The following is a 21,679-nucleotide window of genomic DNA, read 5'->3' as shown; positions in this document are numbered from 1 at the left end:
CACCATATACTTCAGGCTTGTATAAAATTGTCCTGATGATGATCCTAGAATTGTTTTAAAGGATCGAAACATCGTCGACTTGCTGGAACACCATGTACACACACCTATTTGATATTTAAGTGGAATGGTTGTCGTTTTCATGCTTGTTTTAACCATCCACATTACATACAAGCTTTTCTAGCCCTGCCTGAATGTTCTGTTCAATGTATATGTTTTGTGAATTTGTAGGACGCAGGACTGTGTCCCACTTTAATGTTTTTTGTTAGATTTGCAACTTTCATTAAAATGTACTGTCCAGCTGGACAGGAGTAATATAGCACTGATTCTAGTCTATATTGATTGTTTATTTACATTAGCTTCTTACCAAGGACCATTGTTCTCACAAAATGCTGATGTCCAAGGTCCTTGCTTACGTTTTTGGGTCCCCTTGTTTTTGTTTAAACATGGAGTTACCCGGTAGCCTCATAAATATGCATGTCTCTAATTATGCCTAGAGTAGCTCCTGTGTTCCCCAGGCTGAGTCGAAAAGAGTCTTCAGCAAAGTGTAGCATTTTTTAAGCAGGTCCTTATTCACTGGGGAAATTTTTCCTTCAAACAAATGTTTGGAAATTCACAGCAAAGTTGCTGGATTTCAGTGCACTTTGCAGCTCCCCATCCATGTTGAAACTGTGTGGCATTTCTAAGCAACAAGTGTAAGTCTCTCAGCTATGACACTAGTAAACAAACCTAAGTAGCGCAGGCCAAAAATTACCACGCTGGGATTGCCACCCATGTTACTACTACTAAATGTAACCCACAAAAAAAGTAATGACAGTCAATAAAATAACGCGCCACACAAACCGCAAAAGTGTGCCACAAAATAACCAGTTTGGTGCCGCTAAATTTTTGAGTCCAAAAAACAATATCTTTGGGGTTTGTTTACAGAAGTAGTACCAGGACACCTTGTTATATAACAATACACTTTAGAAAAGGATTACATTACACTACTCTGCAATCATAGAGTACCACTAGCCATTGCACAAGCAAACAGGCTTTCATTAGCTGAAGCCTACATGCCTACAAAGTAGAGTAGGCATTTGATACCCTCGACTGGACATACCTTTTCCGGGTGCTAAGCGGCATGGAATTCAGGCATCCGTTTCCTGCCATACATCGGTATTCTCTATGCCAATTCCCAGGCACTGGTCAAAGTGAACAGAATTCCATGGGCCCACGTCTCAATTTAGCAGGACACCAGACAAGGTTGTGCTCTCTTGCCCCTCCTTGAAGATGGAGCTGGCGGTGGCTTGGATACAGTGATATGTTCAGGTGAGGGGCTTTGAATGTGAGAACCTCATATTTTGCTCTAATGATTTAATGTCTTGCCCTTCATGGGAAATCCTCAAGAGACCAGGCCTAAGCGGTTCCAAATGTTTGACCTCTATGGGGAGGCTTCTGGCCTAAGGGTTAATTGGGATAAATTGAGCTCGATTCCAATGAGGGGCAGAGTTGAAGCTAGTCCCCTTTCTCCCTGCGAATCGCAGTCCCTTGTTAGTTTTGCATCTGTGTTTTGTCTGTGTGTTTGCCCCTCCCCATTTTCTAATGTGGTGTTTGTCTATCTTCCTTGGTGCCACCAGCGTTCCACAGCAGTCTCTCATGGATTCTCACCCGCTTTATCAAGTAAGTGGGGTTTCGGGGGGGTCTTGTTACCTCACATATATACGCATACAATAACCCTTCCACCACATTCCCCTTTCCTTCCATTCTCTGACCTAACTCATCCCAAATATTTCTGTCTACTATAGACACCCAAACATGCTTTCCAGACTCTTCCCTCTTTTATATCCAATTCATCCAACTAACCTAACAGGCACTCATGTCCACCAATAATTTCACATCTTACTTTTACCAATCAACTTCAATTTATCTATTCCTATTCACAACACTAGGGTAAATGCATGAAATCTCAAGAGCACAAACTTAACCATAACACAAGTAATCCTACTAGGAAAAGGAAGCACATGTTAAAAACCAGTTTACTTCTAATTTGGGATTACAGACTAACCTGCTACTCGCCACAAAGCAATTCCAAACCTAGTCGGGCATAGTGAGCGCTATACAAGTACAATTTGCAATTAACAATCCATTGTCCTATAGATGCTTTCGGAAGTTCGCTCCTACCATTCTTACACTTAGCCTTAGGTATTAATTGGTCTCAAATCCAAATCCCTGGCTGACTCCCATTTTTTCCAGGCGATGAATTAAGCACCATAGAATCAACTTGGTAAATAGTTTCCTTAAACTCAGTATTTCAAATGGCGATTTCCCAGTACCAGCACTGGGCATCACAGTCACATAATGTTGCCTGCAATGCCTTCCTCCAACACCTGCAGATTTCAGCGCCAACTGAACGGATTCCTTCACTACTCAGTTAAACAATTTCACTTGAGCACAGGCCTCTGGGTAATAAAAAGCTACATGAGATTACCTAATTACACTATCTTTAAAAAAATTGTTGCATTTTCTCTGGTGTAAACTTAATCCTATTATCAGATATTAACCCTTCAGTTATGCCTTCACAACAAAATAGGTCTTATAAACGTTACATTACCAACCATTCAAACCTCTGGGCACTATGAATAATAACCAATCAAAATGGGGCAAATGATCCTTCTGAAGTAAAAGAGAATATGGACCCAATATATCTATATGTATAGCAGCTTTTCGCCACGTCCTATCCGGAAATTTGATTGGAGTAATTTCCACACTACATGCCTTAGCTGATTTATCACTGCAACCACAAATCTGATAGTCTCCTACCCTTTTATAAATTCAAGAATTCATTTATGGCCACCAAAAATGTTCCTTTACTTTTCTCTTAGTTCCAGACATACCACAATGACCATCGTGTGCTAACTTAAATATCTCATCTCTTATACCCACTGATGGTACCACTTTGTTGCTTCTTGTTACAATTTTTTTCTCTAGCATGCACTAATTTTTAACCTTATCATATACAATGTAATCCCCTTGCAATTTCGTTTCACAGGGCCAACCATCTTTCATATACTCGATCAATAATTTAATGTCCATATCACATGACAACTCGTTGCCAACCCACTTCTGTCAATGCCACCTTGACATGTTATACTTCCTTCAATGTCCTCATACATTACCGCTCCTTCATATTTTTCTTCTCACTCCATTTAAGTGCTGTCATTAGTAACTAAAGGATGTCCATTCAAACCATCCGCTTGCACATTCAATTTACCAGGCACATATCCCACTGCATAATAATATGCCTGTAGCTTAGATGTCAACCGTGCTAATCATGGAGTCATTGATCTCGCACTTCTTGAGGGCTAATGAGTTTACCAACGGTTTAAAGTCACTTCTTACAAAAAACGTTGTGGCCCACAAGTAGGTACGAAAACGTTACACAGTCCAGGTACAAGCAAATAATTTGTGTTCAAATACAGAGTAATTTATCCTCGGCTGGACTTATGCACAAGACCCATATGCAACAAGCCTTTCATCCATGCCATCTTTGTGAAGTAACATTGCACCCAAACTAGGCCTGGGCGGTAAATTCCGTTCCGCTCGCGGAATATGGGTAATTTCGCGTTCAGCGGATAACGCGGAATTGCCAAAAACTGGGCGATCCTCGGCTTCGCGGAATTTTTTGCTTGTTCGTGCTTTCAAAATGCGTGTTCGCGAGATATTTCCCCCAAGCACGCAAACAGCGTTCGCGAACAGGAAAAAAGCACCGCGAACGGGCAGAACAAGCCATTCCGCGTGTTCGCAGAACTCTGCGTGCTTGCGGAGAATTTTTACCGTTTCGCGGAGCTTTGCGTAGTGTGACAACGCAAATTTCGCCCACCCCTAACCCAAACCATATAGACTTCCATCCACCACTAGAAAACATTTTTTCTCTCAGTAAATGGTTTTAAACATGGAGCTTTGACCATTTCAATCATGATGTTTTACAAACACTCACTTTGCTCCCCTTGCAAACAAACTGTTTAACAGTCTCCTAAATAGTTCTACCTTGCTTGAATATTTGCCAACACTTTTCTTAAATTCGCATCATGTTCTTGCATATCCTTACTAAAAATTAAACACTACTGCATCCATTACCCCTCCCAAAATAATATTGATTAGCCTCTGAAATATGGTGAAATACAGCTGAGGCACTAATTAAACCAAAAGGCATTTTTTGTACTGGTATGCTCCTTCTAAAGTGATGAAAGTTGTGAAGTGCTTGGATTTCTCATCCAATTCCACCTGGTGGTAAGCACTTGTGAAATATAAGAAAATAATGTTGCTCCGGTCACAGATGCCAATAGTTCTTGTAAATTGTGTAATGGGAAACTACTTATCCACATAGCATCATTTAAAAATCTACACAGTCTCAAATCTCCTGAATTTTTAAATGAAACCACCTCCGAGGATAACCAGTCCAACGTCTCAATTATGTCTTTTGTACGCGTATTGTGCAATAAGTCTGAGTTTTCGTCTATATGTCAACAAAGCATTCTTTAATTTCTGTTGTATATGTTTCACAGTGTCTCAGGTCACAACCTTATGTTTATAAGCTTTCAACTTCTCCCAGCTTTTTTTAAACACTTCTTGGAATTAATTTGCATAAATAAAAAATTTTCATACATCTTTGGACTTTCAACCATTGTATACAAAAGGAAGATCCGCTCTGGGATCCAGTTTCACAGCAAATTTTCCTTAGCGGAAGTAACCCAAAAAAGCGTCATTGTGTTCTGCATAAAAGACTTTCTCAGTCATCTTTTGAACTTTAAAATTTGAGACCAAAGGTAATCCCCAAGTTCAATTCTAAGTTCTGAGTAGGTTCCTTGACATATTGTAGTATATTCCAACCTCCTTCCTGAGCACAATTTTTCTAACAAAACACTTTCCACAATTGCATACCACATGCAAGGGACTACCATCACATTCACCCATACTTCATTTATAAGTATATCACACTTTATTGTTCTCTTACTCTTACCTCCTGCATCTTCACCAATGCAAAAAACCACATCATCATTTTCATTCATACTAGTATCTCCAACATCTGTAAGAACATAATTCACTTATCTATGCAAATCCTTGCACTCATCCAAAATGTCCCCTTTTTAGGTCTCGCCTACGCAGCATGCAAGCGATGCTTTGGAGTGACCTCTTGCAATCACTACGTACTTTTTGGGAAAAAAGTGCATGTACTGCACTGTTTTCAATCAGTACGGGTGCATGTGTAGCGTTTACCTTGGGGGAGTGAGCAGCGGCGCCATCTGTTAGCAATTATCGCGCCTGGCGCTGCTCGCTCCCGCAAGGTAAACGCTGTTCATGGACCTCCCTGTGACTCTTCAGCCCCCAGCTCTGTCCGCTCAGCGGGTCACCCAATACCATTCCAACCCCTCTTTCCCGATCTCCCACCATCACTCCTACCCCACTCCGTCTTTTTTGCACGCCAGCATTTCAGTGTTAAATTGTACACGTAATGTGTCCCGTCAGCTCGTACTTATGTTATCCTATAGTTGCAATTTATTAACAAAGTGTTGATTTACTTTTAAATGGCTAAGGTCTCCAAGTATCTTTTAGCATGGCGGCTGTTACGTCATCCGAGTGTGTCTCTCGGCAGAAGCTCTAAACTGAGCAGGCGCTGCTTGTCTCCCTCAACTTTAGTGCTCGCCCTTTGTTTTCTCAGCACATCCCCGGGTATGGTGCAAATGAGGCTTGTTTAAGGGACTCCCTTTGATGAGCAAGATCAAACAGAATCGGGATCCCAGGTCTTAATCGGACCTCAGCACGGATGGCGTTTTTTTCATTTTTTTCTACAAACGCTCCGTTTGCTTGGCTTTTGGCTGGTCATCACGTACATTGTGCTCAGCAAAGTCGTCCCGTTGGATATCAGGTAATCCGCACTGAAGAGCCTGCCTCTTCACGAATCCATTCACACTACAATGGCCTCTGTTTGGTTTTCTTTGCCATGCCATTTCAGAAGCAAACACAGGCGGGGCGTTCTGACGTAATTAAAGGGGGGTGATAATGGGGCAAGATGATTACAGCGCGAAAATGGACAATCTGTGAAATTCACAAATGCCCTGCACAACTGGCGCAGCCTGTGGGAAACAAACTCTCTTAGCTCCCCCTAGTGGATCTTCAATTATGTGCTAACCTGCACGGGGTTTCGTTTGTACCTCCCCCCAGCCCTCCCTCCATTTGTCTGTGCCTTTCACTCCCCCAGCCCTTCCTACCATTGTCTGTGCCTTTCACCCACCCCTTTCCCGATGGCCGTGTGTAGTGTTCTTAATTAATGGTGCTGAGCATCCATGCCAAGATGATGATGTCAGCTGCTGTGGGTGTTCTGTTAAAGAATGTTTGGTGATAAGAATGTTATGGGTTGAAGCTATTGTCAGTTGTACTGGCTTGGCTGGAGGATGAGGTCTCAAGATTACTCTCTTCATTAAAGAGTTCTCAACCCACCTAATGCTTCCTGCCTATTCAATTCATCATCCACACCTCATTTTGGCGACGAGTGGAAACTGGAAGAGACCTCAACTCATCTATTTGAGCATTCTGCCACACGCTCCTTACCGTTGACTTCGTCTGCGCTTCGTGGGAGCTCATCCACTGGCTGTATCGTGTTTCGGCAAGCGGTGAGAACGGAGCACCTCTTGTGTTGCTTTGAGCAAGCTGTGAGAGCGGAGCCTCCGGCGTTTGTTGGAACTCTCTTCGAGTATCGGTTCCGAGCGGAGCATCTCCTGCGTCTGTCAAGGTCAAAACTCGCCTCCGGCGTTTATTAAACTCGCCTAAAGTGCTGGTTCCTGTTTTCCTCCTCTTCAACGTTGTTTATGGGAAGTGCCTCCTCATTGGTTGGTCTGGGGTTGTCGCCTTTCTTGTGAGGTGCTTACTCATTGGTTTGCGTAGAGGCCTTATCGTTAGGCCTCGGTGTGCATCGGGTGCTGTTGCTTAGCAACCCGCTTTCCTTTACGCAACTCTGCCAACTCCCGGCGCCTCCCGCTACACATCAATAATAAAGGAAAGGAACCACGCCCTTTGAACATTGCGAGGTAAAACGTTCCTGTTTCTCTGACTGCCTTGCACATTGCGAGATAAAACGTTCCTGTTTCTCTGACTGCCTTGCCTCATGGAATTACATCGGCTTTCAAATCTGTTCATGTTCGATGTTTGCCACGCTGACTTTTCTTTTCTTCACGGTGGTAACTCTGTTTTGCTCAGTTATTAGTTTCTGCCATTTCTTTTGTCATACTGTTATATATGACAGCTACAACATTTATTTTCTAATGTTTATTTACCTTTATTGAATGCTTAGTCCAAAGGTGCTTTTGGGACAAGTGTTGTTTGAGTTTTATTTTCATCTTTGCCTTAGCTTTGTTGCAATTTTACACTGTTACAGTCTGTTGATTTTATTTGTGACTAGTGTACTTTGGGTTTGCATTTATCCTCCAAAATGCAGAATGTAACCGCGCCACCGTTCTTTCTTTCTGCCCCAGAAGATCCTCCCATACCTTGGTTGAAATGGAAAAAAGTTTTCTCCAATTATGCCAGGGTCTGTGGGACGTCTTTGAGTGCAGAAAGGAAGTCTGCCTTATTTTTGCACTGTCTTGGTTCTGAGGGGCAAGAAGTATTCGAACACCTTCCTGACCTACCGGATAGTGAGGGTAACTCTCTAAATGAATACGAAATCTGCATAAAAAAATGGATTTGCATTATCTACCCAAAATGAGTATGGTATTAGAACGTTATCATTTTGGTAAGAGACTCCAAAAACATGAAGAATCTGTAGAACAATATGTCACCTCCTTGCGCAAGTTGGCTTCCACTTGTTCTTTTGGGGCAAGTTTGGAGGAAAGACTCAGAGATCAACTCATGCTTGGGTCATCTATTGATAAAGCAAAAGACGCACTCTGGCAAAAAGACAATCCTTCTCTTGAGGAAGTCATCACCACTTTAAAGTTGCACGAGCATTCAAAAGCTTGTTCTGAGGCTATACGCAAAGGAGCAGACAACAATAAGAGTTCTGATGCAGAGGTTAAGGAAGTAAAAACAGATGCACCTTCAGGGCCTGATAAAGCCTCCAAAGGTTCCACACAAGGCACTTCAAGCTCTTCAAAGGGTGTGCGCCCGAACGTAAATCCAAAGTATTCATCTGTAAAATGTTTTCGCTGTAGAAACACAGGACATTTAGCTAATTCCAAAGACTGTCCTGGGTGGAAAGCTATTTGCTCTGTTTGTAAAAGGAAAGGTCATTTTTCAAAATGTTGTAGATCCAATAGGAACCAAAAGAGTGTGAGGGAAGTTGATCTCTATGAACAAGACGGGGAAGATGTAATAGTTTCTCAGATTTGTTGCCAGGTGAAGGATGGTCCTATGGAAGATGTGTTAATTAATGACAAGTGTGTTAAGATGTTGTTCGACTCTGGAGCAAAGATCACTTTAATTCCCAAAGACTTTTATGAGAAATATTTACTCACAAAAGTAAAGTTATTCAAACCGGATATTGTGCCAAGAGGTTATGGGGGACAAATAATAAATCTCTTAGGATACTTTGAAGGAACAATTGATTACAAAAGTAGGCTCACTGCAGGCAAGATTTATGTTTCCATGAAAGGAGATTCTTTGATAAGTTGGTCTCATCAAAGGGATCTTGGGGTTTATCTAGATCCTAATCAAACACCTTCAGTGTGTCTGAGAGATCTCTCGACTATAGCCTCAATCTCTGACCGCAACAATTGGATCAATAAGTTCCCACATGTTTTTGATAAAAAACTTGGTTGTTTAAAAAAGTACCAACACCTTATTAAGTTAAAGGACAATTCTGTCCCTGTAGTGGCCAAAGTCAGAAATGTTCCCATGTTGGTCAGAGACAAAATGAAAGAAGAATTGAACAAGCTACTGGTTAATGGTGTCATCAAAGAGGTAGAAGCTACGGAGTGGGTCTCTCCGGTTGTGATGGCTCGAAAATCCAATGGTGAGGCCAGGCTCTGCATTGACTTGAGGGAATTGAACAAGGCAGTGGTAGTGGATCACTATCCTCTCCCAAACATAACAGAGATGTTATCCTCGTTAGGTAGTGCCACGCATTTCTCTACATTAGACTTGTCTTCTGCCTACCACCAGGTTAGACTACACCCCTCCTGCCAAGAATTGACCACTTTTATAACACCTTTTGGAACGTACAAATTTCTAAGGATGCCGTTTGGTCTGATATCTGCTGCATCCGTATTCCAAAGGGTCATGGAAAACATATTAAACGGGATAGGTGGGGTCAAAGTCTACCAAGATGACGTTCTTGTGTACGGTTGTAGCTTGCAAGAACATGATGAGAGGATGGGTCTTATACTTTCTAGGTTGCAAGATCATGGCCTTACTCTTAGATTGGATAAGTGTAAATTTGATGTTAAGGAGATTGAGTATCTGGGCCATTCAATCTCTGGCTCTGGGATCAAACCCAAGCCTGCCTTGGTTGAAGCCATTTCCAACCTCAATTACCCGGCAAGCAAAGATTAACTTACTAAATTTTTGGGCATGGCAGAATTCTACAATAAGTTTGTTCCTGGTTTCGCTAGTAAAACTGAAAATTTAAGATCTTTATTAAAAAAAGGGAGCGAGTTCGTTTGGAATGAATCGTGTAGTAAGGAATTTGATTTAATTAAGGACTGTCTAAATAAAGCACCCAATCTCTCTAGTTTTGATCCCAAGAAGAAATCCTTTGTCATGACAGATGCTAGTGGTAAAGGATTAGGTGCTGTATTGTTGCAACCAGGGGAACATGTAGACAACACGGTTTTGTTCATCTCAAGACCACTTAGGGGAGCTGAGTGCAACTACTCAGTAGTAGAAAAGGAAGCTTTGGCCGTCTATTGGGCAGTTCGCAAGCTCAAGAAATTCTTGTGGGGGAAGGCTTTCTCTGTGATTTTTGATCACAAACCCTTAAAGGAAGTATTTGGGAATAAAGGGATTGATCGAGTATCACATAGAATAAGGAGATGGGTGGTTGCTTTGCAAGATTTTGAATTCTCTGTCTCTTACTTGCCAGGGGCTAGCAACATTCTGGCAGACTGCTTGTCAAGACTTGTTAATTCTTCTGGCTCAGATGATGATGAAGATGACTCTTTTCTTGGGGAAGACTTTGGGGAAGACATACAGGTGTGTTTAGTCACTCAAGGTGTGATCACTGAAGAGGAATGGAGTGTGGCCTTAGGCAACGATTCTGCTTTGCAACAGGTTGTTTCTTATATTCGTGATGGTTGGTGTGAAAAACGGTTGTGTGATGAGGAGGTTAAAGGGTTCTGGTCTATCAAGGAGGAGTTATCGATTTCCAGTGGTCTTCTTTTTACAGGAAGCAGATTGATTGTTCCTTTGGTGTTGCGCAAAAAACTGGTTGATAGTGCACATGCTAGTCACATGGGCATTGCCAAAACCAAAGAGAGGCTTAGGGAAAATTATTGGTGGCCCGCGATGGATACTTTTGTAGAAAGATTGGTGCGTGATTGTCCTCTGTGTGCCAGTAGTGATAAAGTTTTAGGATGTAGAACTCAGCCGATGCTGGTGAGGAAGCAGGCTACTGGTCCATGGATTGACATTGCTGTTGATATTTTAGGTCCTGTAAAGGTAAAGTCACAAGATCGGTATGTCCTAGTTTGTTTGGACATGTTTTCCAGGTGGCCATCTATCAAAATAGTGAATAGTGTAGATTCCTCATCGGTTATCAATTTTTTGGATGAATTGTTTGCAAATGAAGGGTTGCCAAATTCGGTGTTGACTGATAATGGGGTACAATTTGTCTCCAGGGTGGTTGAAGAGTTTTTGAGTGAGAGAGGTATCATGCATAAGCGTGCGGCTCTTTATCATCCTGAATGCAATGGAGTTGTTGAGAGATTTGTGAGGGTTTTGAAGGAGGCTATGCAATTAGCCGTGACTTCTAGCTATAACTGGGAGGAAGCTATCAAGAAGAAGGTGTTTGAGTATAGGTTCACTCCACATTCTTCTACGGGTGTTACTCCTTTTACTTTATTTAAAGGAAGGGTTGCAAGCACTCAAGTAAGTCCTCTCTGGGTTTCCTCTAAAAGGTTGGAAGTGGGTGGTGTAACTGATAAAAAAGCTGATTGGAAAGACCAGGAGTTCAAGAAAATGTTGAGGAGAAAAGAGATTTTTGACAAGAGAAAAGCTGTCAAAAGAACTGTCATTCAAGTGGGTGACATGGTCAGGGTAAAACTTCCTGAAAGAAGGTGGGGTGAATCCAAGTTTAGTCAACCAATCAGAGTTAACAAGCTTCTGGGCAATGCAGTGAGGACACAGGATCACAGAGTCTGGAACCTCAATAGGATTGTGAAGTGTCCCTCTATGTGTGGTCAGAGTACTGTCTCTGAGAATCCTAATAACCTTTCACACTCTCTAGGTACGAGACCAATCAGAGTAAAGAGTGTTCCTCTTCGTTTGCAAGATTGATGTGATGGTGCATATACTTGTTTGTATTTGTTTTAGTTTGATTGATGAAAAGGGGAAGGTAATGTAGTGTTCTTAATTAATGGTGCTGAGCATCCATGCCAAGATGATGATATCAGCTGCTGTGGGTGTTCTGTTAAAGAATGTTTGGTGATAAGAATGTTATGGGTTGAAGCTATTGTCAGTTGTACTGGCTTGGCTGGAGGATGAGGTCTCAAGATTACTCTTCATTAAAGAGTTCTCAACCCACCTAATGCTTCCTGCCTATTCAATTCATCATCCACACCTCATTGTGCCTTTCAATCCCACCCGCCACCCCGTTGGCCGTGATGCCTTCCCCCTCCCGTAGTCCATAGTGCCTCCCCCCTAAACACTTATAAGGTCCCAAAGTCGAGACCTATTGGCTATGCCAATGCTTGTTTTTACAGCGATTACACACCTTGTCAACAGGCGGACAATTTATTGCATTTGCAAATTTATTTACCCCTCCCCTTCTATAACAACACCCTTTCTTTTTCCTAACAGTTCACTACCCTCCTAGGGATATTTTTTTTATCCACCCTTATTCCAGGAACTGCAACTTTGGAGAGAGCACTCACACTTACACCTTCAATATTTTTCATAACTTCCTGCATGCACCATTCCAATAAATCTATTTCATTTGTAGCTTTAATGGCACCATTCAATGTAATATCGGTTGATGCCTACACTCTTTCTTGAGTTTCCTCTTTGTCTTCATTAAAATCTGATTATGCAGTACTTGCTTATCAGTAATGTGCTCAAAGTTGGATGTCACAGCTAAGGCATGGAATGCAGAAATATACTTATTAATACTCTACCCTTCTTTCTGGCCTCAAATAAAATGTATAATGCTCTAATACCATGTTCACCCTCTTCTGATGACTCTCTTACCTCTGTTTTGCTGCAATTTAAAACACATTTAAAATCACCTACATTCTCCAAAGAAGGCGTGTTTTTGAATTGCTTAAGTCCCATATTCCCCAATTACAATTGCCCTTGTGGGGTACATTCTACTTCCTCCAACACATCAACATATGCCTGAAATAAATCAACTCACATGTCCCACTCAATAGGCAGTTCACCTGGCAGGGCCAAAAATAAAGGGAGGAGATTGCACATTTGACATTTTAAAAATGTGACTTGTCAAGAATACAGATAGATAAGTAGCACCTAGGTAGGCTACATCATACAGCATGATGCCCCCTGCTCTCCACCCCCAGCTACATCTACCACTCCCCTTCTACAGCTGGCCCCTGTAGATATGCTGTACCTGTACACAATAGATTTGAGATGGGGTGGATTGACTCCCTGACCCTGCAGAATTCATGGCCCCAGAGGCCTTCGACCAAGAACCATATCAGATTAGGTTGTTTGAAGTGTGTAGCACTCAAGGCAGGGGGTGTTTATAAAGTGGGCCTGACCCGACTTTAGTAAAGAACATAGCCCGGCTAGAATGCGCCGTGGGTAGAGCAGGACCTGACGGGAGTTTCACCTTATCCACTGAGCTACTCTGTCTTGAGAATGAAGGTCTTCCCAACATGAAGAAGCGAGGAAGGGGGGAGGAGGATGGTCGTAGGGGGCGGGAGTAGAACAGGGGCTTGCAGATATGAGCTATGCTACTAGTATTAATAAAGAGGGATGCCTGCCCAGGGTGGATAAGGGAGAGCCAAAAGAGGGTGGGGCTCTGCCAGTTATCAAAACTTTGTCAAATACCATCAAAGTTGCATTCTGTAATGTAGCCGGCCTTAGGAATAAGCTGGAGTGCAGCAACTGGGGGGCAGTCGTAGACAAATTTGATTTAGTATTATTTCAGGAAACCTAGGCCATGGAGGATCTAAGGCGAATTGGTTATGCAGCTTTTTCCAAACTTTCTGCAATTGCAGGGAGAGGTAGACCCTCAGGGGGGCTTACAATCTGGATCGCCACCTATTTAGGTTGTTCAGCAAGGGAAGTCGAGACAGGGTCCCCTGACTTTTTTAATCTAGTGTTGCAATTTACTTTTTAGAACTCTAGTACTGGTTAACGTATACTCAAGAACAGTCAGAAGGGGCCAAGAATCCCCAACAGTGGAGCAATTATCTATCCTCCGGTCTTCCCTTCTAAGGCATGACCTCAAGATCATAGGGAGTGACTTTAATTGCCAATTTGAGCCACTAGCCATAAGACAGAGTGAGGCCTTAGAAGAAGATAGGCAGTGGGCTATACCTGTCACAACTACAGCCCCCCTAAAAAGTGGTCTTCTATAGCTTTACAGATCTACACTCTTAAACTGAACCAGTCAATTCGGGCCTGCAATGAGCAAACAACGTCAGACAAACATGGCCCCCCCTACGTTTAATCGGACCATGTCTGAGTCCATTATTGAATATGTACTTGTGGATGGAAAAATGTGGGCTTCGGTTCTAGATTTTTTTATTTTACCACTCCACGATAGCGACCATAATTTCTTGGTATTAAATCTGTTAGTGTAAGATAGGAACACACAGGGGAAGCACAGGGACCCACTTGATGTTAGATTGCGTCTGTCGACCACACGGAGACACATCTGTTGGGCTAAAATACAGGAGTCCCCCAATTCTATTTTCATCATTTATAAAACAATGCAGACTGCTATGGAAGACTTGAGTGCTTGTATGGAGGTAATAAATATAGAAAACAGGTTTAAGGAAGCGGCCGAGAATCACTCACGTTGTGTAGCCGCACTGCGTGATTTTTTTTGTTGATTTATTTATTTATTTTTAAATCGGAGGAAGGTCCAGAGAGAACAAATCGTTCCAACCTGGTATAATAATCTAAGGACAAAACCCAGATAACACGTGCCAGAATTAGGTATAAGGATGCCATCAAACAGATCAAGATTGAGGGGGACATGGCCAAATGGGAGTCTCTCCTACAGGTCCTTAAACAGAAAGATCCAAGGGCATTTTGGAACATAGTCTCCTTCAGCAATCGGAAAGAGAGATACACTCTAGAGCCAAACATTGCAGCCGAAGCCTGGAATAATCACTTTCGTTCACTTTATGACGTCCAGGATCCCCTTGAGGTAGTGGTGGAGAAAAATGTAGACCATCAAACATATGATCTGAACCAGGTTGGTATAAAGGCTAACGAGGACTTCTCCATAGTTTCTCTTGAGGAAGTATGTAGAGCTATTTCAATCATAGGCATCATATTACAAGGCGCCTGGAATCGATAGGGTCCCTGGGGACTTGTATCTTTCTGAATCAGACGATTGGCGGCCCCTACCTGGTAGTCATCTTTAATGCTGTATTGGGTGTTATGCCCATCCCTGAGACCTGGGCTGGTGCTGAAATAATACCAGTGTATGAGAAAGGTTCCCCCCTTTTATCAGCGAATTATAGGCCCATTAGCCTCATAAATGTGATGCAGAAGGTTTTCTCAAGGGTTATCCTAGAACGGCTACTAGAGTGGATAGAGGCCCATAATGCTCGTAGTACTTTACAAGCAGGTAACAGAAACCGAACATCCACCATTGATCAGGTATTACGCCGCCAACTCCTCTATTCGAAACGATTGAGCTGGAGGGTGGCAGTTTGTATCGGATGTTCGTAGACCTAAAATCTGCCTTTGACCTAGTTCTGAGATCCAAACTCTGGGCTGTTGTAACTAACATGGGGGTTCCCACCTACCTCTGTAATATCCTTAGGAGGCTACATGAAAAGAACTTTGCACAGGTTCGATGTGGGAAACTAGGGGAGCTTTCGGAACCATTTCCGGTAACCAGGGGTGTGTGACAGGGCTGTGTGTTGGCACCAACCCTATTTTTTCTGTACATCAATGGGTTGGTGGATAGATGGGGTCGCGACAAGGACGCTCCCAAGATTTGTTTGACCAAAATTCCAGCCCTGATGTTCACCAGTGGTAACCGCCTCCTATCAAAATCTCCCATCGGGATCCAAAGGATAAGGATACTCAATGGATTTAACTCTTTTTGCATCGAGCGGGCCTTGGGGTGAATGTTGCCAAGACGAAATCTAGGTTTGTTAATTCTGTGCATTCCACCAGAACCAACCCCGTGTTTAACTGAACCTATTGGAGGGGGTTGCCATTTTTGAGTGTTTGGGGATACCTTTCAATGAGCATATGGATTGGGCCTTTCACATAGGGAAACAGAGATTGAAGCAAGCACATAGTACAGGTGGTCTGGCTAAGGTCTATAGGTCTTCATTCTCTAAGCCCCTTAGTCCCCTGATAGGAATATAAAAAACCCAATCTCTGGGAGCCATTACTTAAGGGGCAGCGCTATGGGGACACAAGTCTATTAAAAGCATTGTATTGGTAAAAAATAAATTCATTAGGGACTCAGTGTCTCTTCCCCCTAACATCCCCCTGACTCTGCTCCAACTTGATCTAGGGTTGCCCCTCATTTCAGAGACTATTGCTTTAAGACCTCTCCTCTTTTGGAGGAGAGTTTGGTCAACCCCAGAGCTGACTCAATATAGACAAGCATTAAAAGAACTTCTGGGGATACCAGGGGCCGAAAGCCTACCTTGGTTTACTCATCCGAGGGAAACTCGGACTAGAATAGGACTGGCTTCTCTATGGAAAGACCCTCTGACAGCTTCCCTGGCAATTTCCAAGAACAAACTCGTGGATTGCTACAGGGCTTCCAGACTTTCCTCTCTTATGAAGGTTTCAACAGAGGTTATTTTAACTAGGAATTTGATACAGATTAAACACATTTATAGCTATGAGATTTTCCTGAACGAGATCCAGCCAGCACTCGCCAGGAAGTTGTATTTGCAGCTCAGGCATGGCTCGCTCCCCTTGCGCACACTTACTAGTGCCTGGTCGAGGGAAATACATCGGAATTGTCCCTCCTGTGGTAGAGCAGAAGAAACCGAAGCATACATGATCTTCTTTTGTCCGGCATATAAAAAAAGTAAGATAAAAGTGGATAGTACAGATTTGCAGGAACTAGGGATTCCTAACCACCTAGAGGCTCTTAGAATACTGAAATACGATCTCCACCATGCGATAGTATTCGCAGTATCTAGATATCTCTTTTCCATATGGTGTGTTAGGAATAGGTTCCTAGGATAAGAGATGGACATCTCACATTGATCAGAATAGAGAGCTTCTTTGGTGATAAAGACTAGGCCTATGTGGACGTGGCACTTGATTTCGATACTATGTGCAGGGGGTCAATACAGTAACCAATCCTATTTTAAGATCTTTTTTAACTGATTAGCTTCTTAATTCAATCTGGACCTTAATGTGTACATATTCGACTTATGTGCTTTTAATGTTTTGATGAATTTTATGGCTTTTAAAACCCGAAACAGAGACTCAAGGTATGAAGGAATGTAAATTATACACACATTTTGGGTAACATAGCAGACCCTTTAGGAGCACTTTCATAAGGTTTCTCTCATTTAGGTTCTTGTCTCGTGCTCTTGGCCGTAATCGGGGGCAGCATTTGTCAATTGTTGCTCTTTGACTGGATTTTATTTCTTTTTTACTGTGCATTGGTATTTAGATGCGATCAAATGGGTTGGATCTTTTTATGTATGTATAATGTTTTTCTGCACCGTACACTTTAATGGTCCATTGAACCGAAATAAAGTTAATATGATGACGATAAGTAGCAAAGTGATAATGAAGCTGCAATTAAAATTCAGGTGAGCCTATCATCATCAGACCGGCTCCGATAATAGATAAATGTACATATTCACTGTAAATGTAGCGCTGAAATCATGGTTTTAGTGATAGTGAATTGCAAAAAAAAAAAAAATCTTACGCTTGTTAGCACTGAAATATTCACACAGAAACCTAGTGTGCCTGTCACATTCCTGACCAGCTTAGTGAGTAAATTATTGCATATATGTAGACTGATGTCATTAGTAGCGCACCTACAAACTCTACTGATTTGTCATTAATTTATCCCAAAGTGTTAAGATGCCTGCCACATTGATTTTGTTTGCATGCACTTTCTAAAGTAATTAGGCGGTTTCTCATCAATTTGACCAATAACGATAAAAATGCTGCTATTGTCCAAGTTTACACATGTTCTTTTGAGGGGCTGACGAAGATTAATTAATATATTTTGTATGTTTAATTTTAATTTACATCAATAAGTCACAAATAATGTATTAGGACTGCATATGTTATAAGTTGTTCAAGTTGACATAAGAAGGCTGCAAAACTAACTTACTGGGCCTAACCTGACCGCATTGAAAACGTGGCCCTTTAAATAAAAAAAAATTAAAAAGCAGCACTATGCAACACATTCATTAGATCGTTCATGCAGTGTTTTTCCGTCATTTATTTAAGCCTGTTATGGGGAGAGGTGTATTTCTGCTCTAACAATTTATGAGCTCATTGCCTGCTGCCGGAGGAACAGACATTAATGTTTAAATTCAAGGTTGTTGCCTTGCTAGTAGAGCTGCTCTATTCATACTTTCAAGCAGCTATTGTTTAGAAATGAGATGTAATTTCCACTTGTATGTTGGTGAAAAGTAACACTTGTTTATGAATTTTGGAAGGGTTTCTAGAGTGAACCCGTTTTACATAGTGAATTTTCAAATTATTGATTGGCTTGTATTGCTGCAATTTGTAGGACTACAAACCATGATGCCACTTGATATCATGGGTAGGGGTTGACTTTCAGCTGCTAAAACTTTATAAAATCTGCTGTATTTGGGACGGGTGCTAATGCTTTTCTCTATTCCATTAGAGGCAAACCCTTGTCACACTGTCATTTGATTTACTACTTAGAGATTTTGGAGGGGTCATATGTTATCCTTCTATGGATTTTAATTGCTTGACTAAATTTGCCTTTTGTAGGGATTCTTAATTGAAAATAAAACTTAATGATGTGTATGTAAATCTTGTCCCGTGTGGATTTTCCTATGTGGGTTCTCTGGGTTTTACCGAGATATTATGCCTAGGGCTCTTGTCCTTTGAGACTCACAAATGTCCCCAATCCATTTTATAAGCTCTTTTAATGGTAAAACGTGATAACAGAAATCAGCTGCTGTTTAGTGTCAACCTAATCCAGTATGGCTGAAACATGCATTCCATCAAATGTCATTGTTATCAATAACCATATAATTTGAGGGCGTCTCAGATTCACAGATGGCCACTACTTTTACTCATGTCCAAAGTAGATAGTGATTGGTTGGCTGACTTCTGCTGAGTGGTTGTAGGCAGTCAGCCTTCTCATCCAATCCATCAAGCTTACCGCTGAATGACAGGAGACACGATGCGGCATTCCATCCAATCAGCTGCAACTCTACATTGCTCCTCCTAACAATTTCCGATCAGTTAAATGAATCTGAAGCACAGCACTTCAGTCTATGATTGCTCGCTATTAAAATCCCCCCTGCTGCTCCTGAATCTACATGCTTGTCACCACTGTGACAAGGCAAAAGAAACTCTGTATGGTGAGGTAGGTAATTTTTATTGGTACCATTGCACGCAGTATCAGGAAAACAACCAAGTTCATAAGCCGCTAGCTGCATCCAAGCTCTCTCACATTCAAACATCCACTTATCCCCACCATCCACATACACTCCACCTACAATCCTCAGCTTTAGTCACATTCCATATGCCAACAATGTTACAACTGTACTACTACAATTATGCAAAAGACTTTAAACGCATACCATTACCCCGCATGTCGTAACAACGACTTGCGGAGTGGGGCACTGGATGTTGGAAAAGTATAATTTACTATTCCAACTCCAGTCTGTGCAGACAGTAGGGAATGTGTTGGATTTTAAATCTCATTTTAGTATGATCTCTGTATAAAGTCTTTTGCATAATTGTAGTAGTACAGTAGTCCGGTGTGGGGAAGCAGATTTTATAAAGTTTTAGCAGCTGAAAGTCAACCCCTACCCATGATGTCAAGTGGCATCATGGTTTGTAGTCTTAAAATCGTAACAACGACTTGCGGAGGGAGGAGAAGGTGTTGGATTTAAAATCCGACACATTCCCTACTGTCCGCACAGACTGGAGTTGGAATAGTAAATTATACTATTCCAACATCCAGCGCCCCACTCCGCAAGTCATTGTTACGACTTGCAGGGTAATGGTATGCGTTGTAACAACATGCGGGGTGATTGGCAGCGGAAACAAGAGGCATATTCCTAGTTGGCGCTTAGCCTCACTGTCACCTGCTGTCAACATAATTTTCTTGTATATTATCACACTGCTGTGATCTTGAAGTTACTGATTCCTTGGAGTGCAGCCTAAAGCTCTTTAAATTGGTCAACATATGTGTCTAACCAATATTTTTCAAACCTTGAACTGATCAACTGGCCTAGCTTGATAGGTGATCTAGCAGTAGCTTTGCAGCACAAGATGGTTTACCCGATTCTAGTACCTAAAATAAATTACTAATCAAGCACAACTTTTACAAGTAAATAATATTTCTTTCTACATTCTTGCATCCTCAAACTGTAGGATGTCTCAAAAATGGTCTCTACATTCCTTAAACCCAGCATTAAAAACTGTCCCTTTAACTAAAACTTCTATTTGTCATCTCACCTTTTTTTTCTTCCCGCTTTCAAATTTCCCTCTCCTTCCCTTCCATCATCTGCATGCCTCTTCTCTCTCAGCGCAACATACTTTGACTCATGAATGTTTAGCATATTCTATGTTACTGTATTTTTGGCAAATTTCCTACAACTCATTTACTAAATAACAATCTCTCTCTGGAAGTCATATCTATGCAATCTAACAATGCCTAATCTTCTCTAAACTCATCTATTAATCCCACCAACAAAGTGCATTGGTTCATCCCCCTCCCCTCCCACTAATGATCGCAACTAGCCACCATTAATTTAGTCCACCAGAAAGAAACTGGAATGACTGCATATAATGGTTTGCTTTGAGCGCATATAATACTAATCCCAATAACTAACCAATAACACTGGATTAAATACTAACCTTGGGTTAAGGTGCGTCGTTCTGCCTGACAAAGTGTTTTGATGACTGGTCAGGAGTAGTAAACGCTATAAAAATGCAAATACAATTTACCAATACTTATTACGCTACAATGACGTACCTCTCTGGTTAAAATTACAAGATCGCTCTAGTTCACAATGTTAATCGTATTCCTCTGCAGTTTAACCTTTTACAAACCGGCCAATCTAGAAATGTAGTCCAAGTGATTGTGGTTTTTTTACACGGAAACCCGGGACTGAAAAACGTTGTCCCTTGTAAGAATGTAGCTACCTAGTACCGCTAGCTCAATAACACATTTAACATGTTAATTAGTGCCCAAGCACTTGAATTCTGAATCCGTCTAAACAATTAAACAAAAACCTGACCGTAATAAATAAAAATAAAAAAAGCTGCTCAACAAATATGAATTAAAATACTACGCGAACAGTTAGGAAAAATCTCAAGTCTCAAAAAGATGGTAAGACACTTACTTGTCATAAAAGGGGTGCTGCTCTCCGAACTCTATTAGATGTTTCTTCTGCTTCTTGGTCAGGCTATTAATTACTTCCTTGTCGTTCCTTCTCTTGCCCATGGCGACTGTTCCTTGCAGCCAGACCCAGACTCCCCAAGGTGCACAGGTACGAATTTAGAAAGGCAGTAAAATAAACGTGAATTCCACAAACACACTACACTAGGAGGCGGCCATGATACACTGGGAAATTAGCCCAATTGGGTATTAGTCTTCAACAGTAGTACACGTGACTAGGAACTGTAAGATGGCGGCAATATTGTCGTCGCATCTCCCCATTCTGAAGCGGTAGTACCTCAGCGTGCCTTCCAGGAATCGAAGAATATATTGCGAGTGTCGTTGCCTGTAGCCACTCGAAAGTCCAACGATATGGTACCAGGAGTTATCAGAACATTATCAATATTGAGCTTATAAACAGAGAATAATTCTTTTTAAAAAACGAGACTACTTTCATGAAAGAGTGTAACAAATCCTAATTGCTGTAACTGTGAAATAATGGAAAGCTTACTGTTGTAACAGGTGTCTGACGCATTTTACATCCTGAAAAGCAACGTCCACTGTTCTTGGTTAGCACCTACTTCTACAACTAGTAACTGCAGACACAACAAACTGCTTGCAAATATTTATACATCCTATTGCTGCAAAAGAAATCGGCCTGTTGAAATGCCCTTTTTGAAGGGCTCCATGGCGTCATAGTTAATCATATAAAGTCAGTACTTGTTTTTCACAACCCTGCTTTGACCTTCTTCTTCCATG

At 41.7% G+C, this 21,679-nt stretch overlaps 1 protein-coding gene across 1 annotated transcript in view; it reads right to left on the bottom strand.

Moving 5' to 3' along the window:
- UTP25 (UTP25 small subunit processome component) overlaps positions 1-21,676 on the bottom strand; it is a 203,151-nt gene extending 181,475 nt beyond the window's left edge. Inside the window, exon 1 of the mRNA XM_085612834.1 lies at positions 20,886-21,676. Within this exon, the coding sequence (XP_085468960.1) occupies positions 20,886-20,986 (101 nt within the window). The 5' untranslated portion in view covers positions 20,987-21,676. The remainder of the gene's footprint in view (positions 1-20,885) is intronic.
- Between the last annotated feature and the right edge of the window lie 3 nt (positions 21,677-21,679).

The sequence above is a fragment of the Triturus cristatus genome, chromosome 6 (assembly GCF_964204655.1).
Source record: "Triturus cristatus chromosome 6, aTriCri1.1, whole genome shotgun sequence".
NCBI classification, from domain to species: Eukaryota; Metazoa; Chordata; class Amphibia; order Caudata; family Salamandridae; genus Triturus; species Triturus cristatus.
This window is presented reverse-complemented; position numbering and strand designations above follow the sequence as displayed.